At 32.0% G+C, this 9,083-nt stretch overlaps 1 protein-coding gene across 1 annotated transcript; it reads right to left on the bottom strand.

Moving 5' to 3' along the window:
• Window positions 1–1,193: 1,193 nt before the first annotated feature.
• On the bottom strand, window positions 1,194–1,703 carry LOC110112123. Its single transcript, XM_020844219.1, has one exon. The coding sequence runs from the start codon at window positions 1,701–1,703 to the stop codon at window positions 1,194–1,196; it is 510 nt and encodes a 169-aa protein (XP_020699878.1).
• Window positions 1,704–9,083: the final 7,380 nt, after the last annotated feature.

Raw genomic sequence — 9,083 nt, forward strand, 5'->3', positions numbered from 1 at the left:
CAATGAAAATGAAACATACTGAAATCCTCCAAGAAAGACAAATCTTCCAAATTATCCTTGTTGTGCTGATCTTTCTTCATCGATCTTTGCAGGTGCTTGATCACATTTTGATTGTCCCCTTCAATGACAATCCCTTTAGCTTCAAACTTCCAAGATTTATGGAACAATTTCATTGCTCGAATAGCCATGAGCTCAAGCAAACCAATATCCCAATCAATACATTTTATTCCAAAACCAAATAAGAACCTCCCTTTACTGTCTCTAAAAATTCCAGCAATACCATCCATATTGGAATCAAGAAGTGCAGCATCAAAGTTTCCTTTGATCCAGTCGGGTGGAGGGGGTGCCAAGAATAACTAGACAGCTTTTCAAGCTGATTAGCACCCCAGTGATCCGATAGGATACCACAATTAGAAGAAATAACAGCCACATCAATTACTTTAGCTGCCAAACAACTCAACCCCGTTTCCTTCCCACCATGAACAACCTCATTCCTACTTTTCCATGAATAAAAAACTGCAGTGCAGTAGAGATTCACCAAAAAAGGATTGGTCCGAGATGCCGCTTTTAAACCTTGTAAACATCCAGTCCAATTCCTGAATCTAGGAACTTTGAAACCCCATCCTCCCAAGGTGTTGAACAAACCAGTAAGAAAATAGTAATTCACTGCCACATGCTCTTCATTTTCAACAGCTAAACAACCCCTTGGGCAACCATTAATATTAGAAATCCTCCTGAAATTTAAGAATTCCAAAGTGGGAATACCTCTATTCACTAACCTCCACCAAAAGAAATGAACTCTAGCTGTTAATTTGCTTAATCAGAGCCATTTCCAATCTTCATTACTATAGATAACCGATTGTTGAACAGATCTGATAAGAGCTGATGAACATAAAGATAGCCTCCCATATATCCTGAGCAATAATATTCCAGTACCCCTTGATGAATGAGTATGTGATTCCGTCAATTCCCGGAGATATGCTGCTACCCAAGTTAGAAATGACTTTCTCAACTTCATCCCTAGTGAAATCAGCCTTAAGTAATTCAATGCTATCATAGCTAAGCCCATTGATCCTGCTAGGCCAGCCCTTAATAATACAGTCACGTTCCTTCCACTTTTGAGAGAAAAAACTCAAAAGAACTTGTTCAATTCCATCTTGATCATTCACCATGTTACACGTGTTATCTTTGATCTATCTGATAGAGTTACCGTTCTTCCTACCATTAGCAAAGGAGTGGAAGAACTGAGAATTAATGTCACCCTCCTTGATCCATTTGACTTTGATTCTTTGTCTCCACCATATGTTTAATCTTGTAAAAGTAATATTTAATTCATGGACTTTGGTCTTTAGAAGCAAAATAGACTGATCAGATAAACCACTTCCATTGGCTTCTTTATTTTGTAATTCATCCACTTCTACTTTAAGTTTATCTTTGAGCTCCAACAAGCTATTATGCTTTGACCAGTTCCAAAAAAACAAAGTTCTCAACACAAATCGAAATTTTTTGTTTAAAACCTCCATAGGATCACCAACAAACTTCTTGCTCGAAGCTTTCTTAACAACATGGTAAGCAACAGGATACGAAAGCCACACATCTTTAAATCTCATGATCTTTGGATGTTTGAAATTCTGAAATTCGACCTGCATAACCACCGGACAATGGTCAGAGGCAACCCGTGCAACATGTCGGTTGACAGCCATTGGAATAGCCTCCAATGCTTTGGAATTGAGTAGACATCTATCAAGTCTTTCCCAAATACGAGCTCCTCCACTTTTGTTATTACACCAAGTGAATTTAGGCCCAATTACCCCCACATCATGGAGATCACATCTACTCATGAAGGAACTCATGTCTTGAGAAGCAAGAGAGAATTTGAATTTTTTACCACCCCTTTTTTCTTCTTGAGAAAGCATACAATTAAAATCACCTCCAATAACATACGGATCATCCAAAGACAACTGATTTCCAAGGCACTCCCACAACTCCCTTCTACTATACATATCTCTACTCCCATACACCGTAGAGATAATCCAAGAACCTTTATTAGCTATACAAAGCTTCCCAATTACACATTGATCATTAGCTGAAATTAATGAAAAATTTGCCAAATCAGATCTCCACATAACTAAAATACCTTCAGATGCTCCAGTAGAAGGATAAAGAAAGAAATCCCACTTATTTCCCAAGTACTTATTTAACTCCCATTTTTTTCATTTTATCAATTTTAGTTTCCACCACCCCCATGTAGATAGATTTCCAATCACTAATAACTTCCTTCAAATAAAGAGGGGCTTCCTTCTTATTTGCCCCCCTACAATTCCAAAAAAAAAAAACTCATTTAGACACCAAAGGGGAAGGTCCCCCGCCCTTCTTCCTACCAACTCCTTCCTATTTTTTCAGCCTTGAAGAAAGATTGAGGGGTCCCAACGACCTCAATTCTTTTTTAAGTTTTGGTTTTGCTTTCCCAGCAAAGCCCTCTCCTATGGTTCCACTGTCAAGAGAACTTCCAGCTAAACCTTTTTGAACCTCCATTTCCCCAGTACACCCCAATTCTTCATTCCCAACCAATTCTCCTTCTTCAATGTCAAGATTATCTGAAGAAAAAACATCTGAATTGATCTTGCCAAAATTCTCCTCTTCAACTTCACTAAGAATATCAAATTTGTTGCTGGTTGGTATTATAAAAGAAATGGCAGGAGGAATTATCGAACGATCTTCGGATAAACCAGATCCACCTAGCACCTCACAGACAGGACCATCCGAAACTTCAATCACTGGTTCCACCAATACCTCCTTAACAGCAGCACCCTGAACAATTTTTTGATTAATTTTTTCTTTAAAAACTTGTTTACCTTTAGCTTGGAATGAATTGGAAACCATCTGTTTCCCTCTCCTCTGATCATTCCTATAATTCTTCCTGTTAAGAACTTGTATCCAAGGCCCATAGTCCGAGCCCCCTTGTGTCGAATTAACCTTACCATCTCCTTGAGAACAAGATTTCCTCTCCTGAGTAGAGCTAGCCAACACACCTTTGCCTCCACAACCGGATTCTAAATGCCCCACTTTCCCACACTTGTAACAGAGAGAAGAAATTCTTTCATACTCAACATTTTGGAAGAATCTCCCATAGGGCCCATCCACCCAAACTCCAATAGGAATTGGTTTATCGAGCTCCAACCTTACACAAACTCGTCCAAATTTCCTTTTACTCCATTGAAACATGTTCCCATCAAGAAGTAGAGGAGAACCAATAAGTGAAGCAATTCTTGTCACATTTATTTCATCCCAACAAAATAGAGGAAGGTTAGGAAGCCTAACCCAAACCGGAGAGCTTAAACCTTTTAATGAAGATGGTGAGAATTCCGAGCTCCACTTATCCAAACCAATTATATGACCCTTGACAAACCAAGGTCCACCCATCAAAACATTATCCATAGTCTCTAACTTCTCAAACGAGCATAACATCCAGTCAAGTCCCAAAGAAGTTAGGTGAAATTTACCAAAACTGCTCCATTGCCGTCTAAGCTCCCATGCCATCAATGGTATTGAAATATCTGCACCAAAGGCTTTCACCACTATGGATAGATTTAACCGTTCAGAATTGTTTTTTACATTTGGTTCAAATAACTTCACAGCACACCCATCTTCAGATAAGCAATTCAATAAAGCCGACGGATCAATTTTGAGATGATTAGGTTTTTCCCACGGGTTATTTCCCTCCGTAAGCCCTTCTTTAACAATTCCGTGGATCTCATTAGCCAAAACAGATTCATTGCTGACAATTTCATAAACATTTGAAGAACAGCCAGTTTTATTTGGAATTGAAGGGAGATCTGAAGATCCATTGGTCGTTCTTGCTGTGTTACCAAAACGGCTAATAAAGATTTTAAATTCAGAGTGAGAAGAGTTATCCCCTTCTAAAGGATTGAAATTAACACTAGCTATGGGAGATCCAGTCTCCATTCTTGATTCAACAATTTCTTTTTCTTTCCCCGAAACAGGAACAGGGGAAGTAGACAGAGGAAAAATAAGTTCACGAATTACCAAATTCTCGTTCTTGACAGGATGACCAGACATCATTTGATTAACAAAATCGAAGCCATCAGTAGCTTCGCCGCCGGCGATCACGGCCGAGCCACCCGCCGGCATCTCAGACCCGCCCGCCAAAAAATGAAAACAGATGGATTCAAAAGCTTTCTCTCTCTGCACCCTATGGAACAGAATGTTGGCCATTAAAAGGGAAGCATAATATTAAGTTAAGTGTTGCAGAGATGATGATGCTCAGGTGGATGTGTGGCTTTACTCTTAGAGGAAAGATACAAAATGAGTATATACAAGAAAAGGTTGGAGTAGCTCCAGTAGAAGATAAGATTAGAGAGAGTCTCCTTAGATGGTTTGGTCACAAAAAATGACGGCCTTTCGATGACCTAGTTAGGAGAGTAGATGTATTATATTTGACCTATGTTAAGAAAGGTACAGGTAGACCTAAAAAGACTTGGTTAGAAAATATTATTAATATCCTTTATTTATTATATCAAAACTATAATTTGACTCTTAACAAGACACAATGGAGAAAAAGGATTCAGTGAAGTTATTGTTGTTATTGTTGTTGTATTATAAAAAGACAGTATTTCTTAATTTTTGGTTAATAATTTATTTCAAATTTTCATAAATCGTTAAAAATTATAAATGACTCCAAATTATTTAAAATGATTAAAAAAATACGTCCATTTTGATCAATGGTTTAAATTTCATAAATATTCGCATTCATTTGGTGGCTAAAAAAAAACACTAATTCTAATATTAATAATTCTAAATGGTATCAAATTTTTAGTGTACCTTCACTATGTTATCCTTGACTTATGCGAGATGTTTTTTAAAATTTTAAAATAATATTAAATTTACAAAATAATTTTAAATTTTTTTGGGGTGTTCCTAAGGTTGTTCTCAACTTTAGATAATAATTATGTATATTTTGGACATCCTTGAAATCTTAAATATAATTTGAAATTTTCTAGATTTAATAACATTATTATTAGATAACCTAATTGTTAAAAAAAATCATTAATAATTCAAGAAAAATAAACAATATATATCAAATAAATATTTATAAACTCATAAAAGTTTATAAAATAATAAACTAAATACTATGAATTAATATAATACTTAAGTAAATTATTCTTTCAGAAACATCTAAATAAAAATTTTATATAAGAAAAGTCATAAAAGACTTTTTTTTAGGCTATATCTAAGATTCTTTAACCAGCCAAGTTTATTTAAGAGTAAACTTTTTATATTTGAAGTATTCTTCAAAATTCAAAAAAAAAATGAAACCCAAACCCTTAAAGTTTAAATGAAAATATTAAATCATTAATAACATATATCAGAACAATTCCTACAAAAAGAAAAAAAAAATTGAAATTTAAAAATAAATAAATAATCGAGTGAATCCCGCACAACTTATGACACAGATGATGCTAGATAGGACACTAGTCTTAAACTTTCTATAGTAGATTATTTTATTTACTTGCATTCTCTTTTTAATATTTTGATTTATTTATTATGTTGTATTTTATTACATTATAATATGATAAATGATTGACTTCAAAATTCAAAACAACATAATTAAAAGTATCTTTCATTACAAGATTTTGACTATAACTCTTATTTAAAATCTAATTAGGTAAAAACCAGCCAAAATTCAAAACCTCTAGTAAACAAATACCAACACGCTGATTTGTACACAAAATATCAAAATAGGTCTGATACATATAATACACATGCATAATTTTAGAAAGGTTTGGTTTCTTTTGATGATAGAATTTCTAGAAGCAAAGCACGTACTATGATATAAATAATTAAATAAAAAAATTAGAAATAATATTTATACATCAAAATAAATTAAAATATAAAAGCACTAAAGTATAAAATAAATTAATAAATAAATTTTTGCATCAGTTAGAAGCACTTGCATACCTTTCATATTCAGGTTGCTTGGGTTTGATAGCTAACTTATAATTCTTAATTCCTAAAATAATAATAGCCTATCCTATATTGCATTAAGATTTTTATATTATGATTTTGAAGTGATAGATGGGTTTAGCTAGTAGTCCCTTATAAGTAAGAATACAAGTGAAAAATATGTATAGGTTGTTAGACCTAATTCAATTGTCCCAAAGCTAACCAAGAGGAGAGGAGAATTGGTTGTTTTAAAATCTCTTGGAAATAAAACTATTCTTTAATTTTTTGCACAAAGAAAATTTTTTATCAATTTAAAATTTTTAAACCACAAAAATTTAAACATGCAGAAAAGTTAAAATGAATTAAAAATAAGAACACAAAAAATTATAGTAGTTCGGTCCAACTAGACCTACATCCACTCTCTAAAGACTCCCTCTTCAGGTATTGCACTATTACCAAAATGACTCTCCTTTTGCTCCCATAGCAAGACGGAGAAGCCTTTATAATTACCCTCTCTTTCACCAATCCCTAGTGCGGTAGAGTACCATCATCCTTTCACACCTTTCAAGTGCTAGCAGAGTACAATCATCCTTTCACACTCTCCATGTGTCGGTAGAGTATCATTGCCTTTTTACACCCTCCAAGTGTCAGTAGAGTACCATCATCCTTTTACACTCTCCAAGTGTCGACATAGAACCATTACCTTTTTACACAATAAAAGTATCGGTAGAGAACCAAATCTTCTTCAAAGACCTTTTCTCGAGCATCTTCAAAGAACTAAGAAAGAGATTTTCTACAATTACAAAGAGATTCTCACCTTTGAGTAACCTTTTGAACCCTTCACACTCTCCACTTGCAAGAACTTTCTCTCAAATACTATCAGAAATCACTCTCACACTTGTTCTCAAAGAAAAAAATGAAGAAGAATATCTTCCACACTCAGTTTATAGTATCTTATATAAGAAAGACATGAAAAATTTTTGAGAAAACAAAAATTTATTAATTTGACTTTCCACGATCATACAATATGATTGATGATAGTATTTACAAATAGTTCAAAATTTATTCGTACAATCTAGTATGAACTGATTCATACTGTGATTGATCGAGGTATGAACTAACATCGTACAATATGATCAGTTCAAAATTAAACAGTTTCATCCTGTACAATTTAGTTCAAAACAATCTTCATACTCTAAATAACATACTCTATGAAATCTATATCATATAATATGATCTGTTTTAATCAAACTATATTTCATTTGGTACATAAATGGCCTTAACCATTTCATTCTCTAGAAGTTGTATGTACGATCCCATGATTGTACAATATGAACAGTTCAAAAACTTTACATATTCATCTTGATGAAAAGATACACTACTATTTCATACTCTGGACATTATCTGTATGAACCTAAGGTTGTATAGTATGAACAATTCAAAGAAAATTAGAAGTTTATCAGGACAAACTTGTATGTATCTATTTCATACTATGGAAGGCGTATGTGTGAAGCTAACTTAGTATAGTACAAACAGGACTTAGAAAATTTTCCTAGCATGGTAAGTTTAACAGCTTACTAGAGGTACACTAAAGCTAAATCATCCTGTATGATCTAAAATCATATAGTATGATTAATTTTAAAAAAATTATAAAATTTGTTTTTTACTCTGCCACGATTTGTGTATGCATGGTTACCCAATTATAATCACACGCTCTCAGACTCAAAAAAATTATAAAAAATATAGGCTCTAAAAATAGTAAACCCTAATCTAATCTGACTTGAATTCTTCAACTGGCTGGAGTATGATTTCTCTAAAATGTTAGTACACACAAACAACAAAAGTAATATATCCAATATATGTTAGGAGAAAAAGTAGTCAATACAATAATAATTTGGAATAAAAAAAAAACATACATGATAAGAAAACATAGTTATGAAAACTAAGTTGCAACAATCTCCTCCTTTTTTATGATGGTAAAATAAATTTTGTTTGAGTTAATATTCAAAATATTTTTTCTCCTTAGCTTCCCCTAAATGAATGACCAACTAAATAATAATGAATTCCATAAAGGTAAAAAACAAATAACCTAAAAATAAAAAGACACAAAATAAAAAACAACATGAATAAAAACACCAACACAAACAAAAAAAAATAAAAACAAATGAAAAATTCAAAAAACATACATACATGCAAAACATACACATACACGCACACACATTCACACACATTCACACACATACATTCACACATATTTACAATACATCATACATCAAACATCAAATAATATTCTGACTCCCCCTTTTGGTAATAAAAAAAGAAAGTACAACTTGAAATGAAAGGTTTCTACATATAAACCAAAAGAGTTGAAGGAGAAAAGGATTTTAAACCAATTGCAAATACAATATTAATTTTGTAATTATAAAAAAAAAATTCAAAAGTTTAAATCAAAGAACAACTAAGATAAGAAAAGTCAACCAGGTTCATTTTTCATTCTAGACAATTTTAAATAAAAATGATTATTATAAAAATAATGAAATGAAGATTAGTTAACTTCAAATTTAATAATTTATATTATTTTTAATTAGATATATTTGGATTAGAGATTAAATAATAGTGGAAAGAGCACAATAAAAAATTTTAATTGGTGACATTTCACATCTTTTCAAATATTTATTGCACACTTTGTACTTCTTTTTTTATTTGGATTAATTTTGCGCCTCTTTCACTTTGCGAATTATTGTGCATCTTTTCTATTTTTTCACATATTGTGCATTTTCCTTTTTTTTTTAATTTTTGAGTTTTTTCAATTATCAGTAATCTAAAATAAAAATTCACTAATAATAAAAATAAAAATATTGAAAGTTAAATAAAGAATAATAAGACATCAATCTTGTTATAATTATAGCTTAGATATATTTGTCTAAAATAATATGAAATTGATCTCCTTATTTAAATCAAGTTATGATTTTAATTTAAATTTTTTAAAGATTAAATTTTGTAAGGAAATTAATTTGTAGAGCAAAGTAAATTATAATCCATTTCAACGATAAATTTCAAAATGTTTCTTCTCATTAAAAACATGAATATTTCAAGAATTAAAAGTCAATGCATGTGAA

Source organism: Dendrobium catenatum, unplaced genomic scaffold (genome assembly GCF_001605985.2).
Source record: "Dendrobium catenatum unplaced genomic scaffold, ASM160598v2 fragScaff_scaffold_1038, whole genome shotgun sequence".
NCBI lineage: Eukaryota > Viridiplantae > Streptophyta > Magnoliopsida > Asparagales > Orchidaceae > Dendrobium > Dendrobium catenatum.

Bases quoted from the DNA above. Each gene is read 5' to 3' on its own strand.
- LOC110112123 (XM_020844219.1), bottom strand. From the start codon at position 1,703: ATGGCTGTCAACCGACATGTTGCACGGGTTGCCTCTGACCATTGTCCG.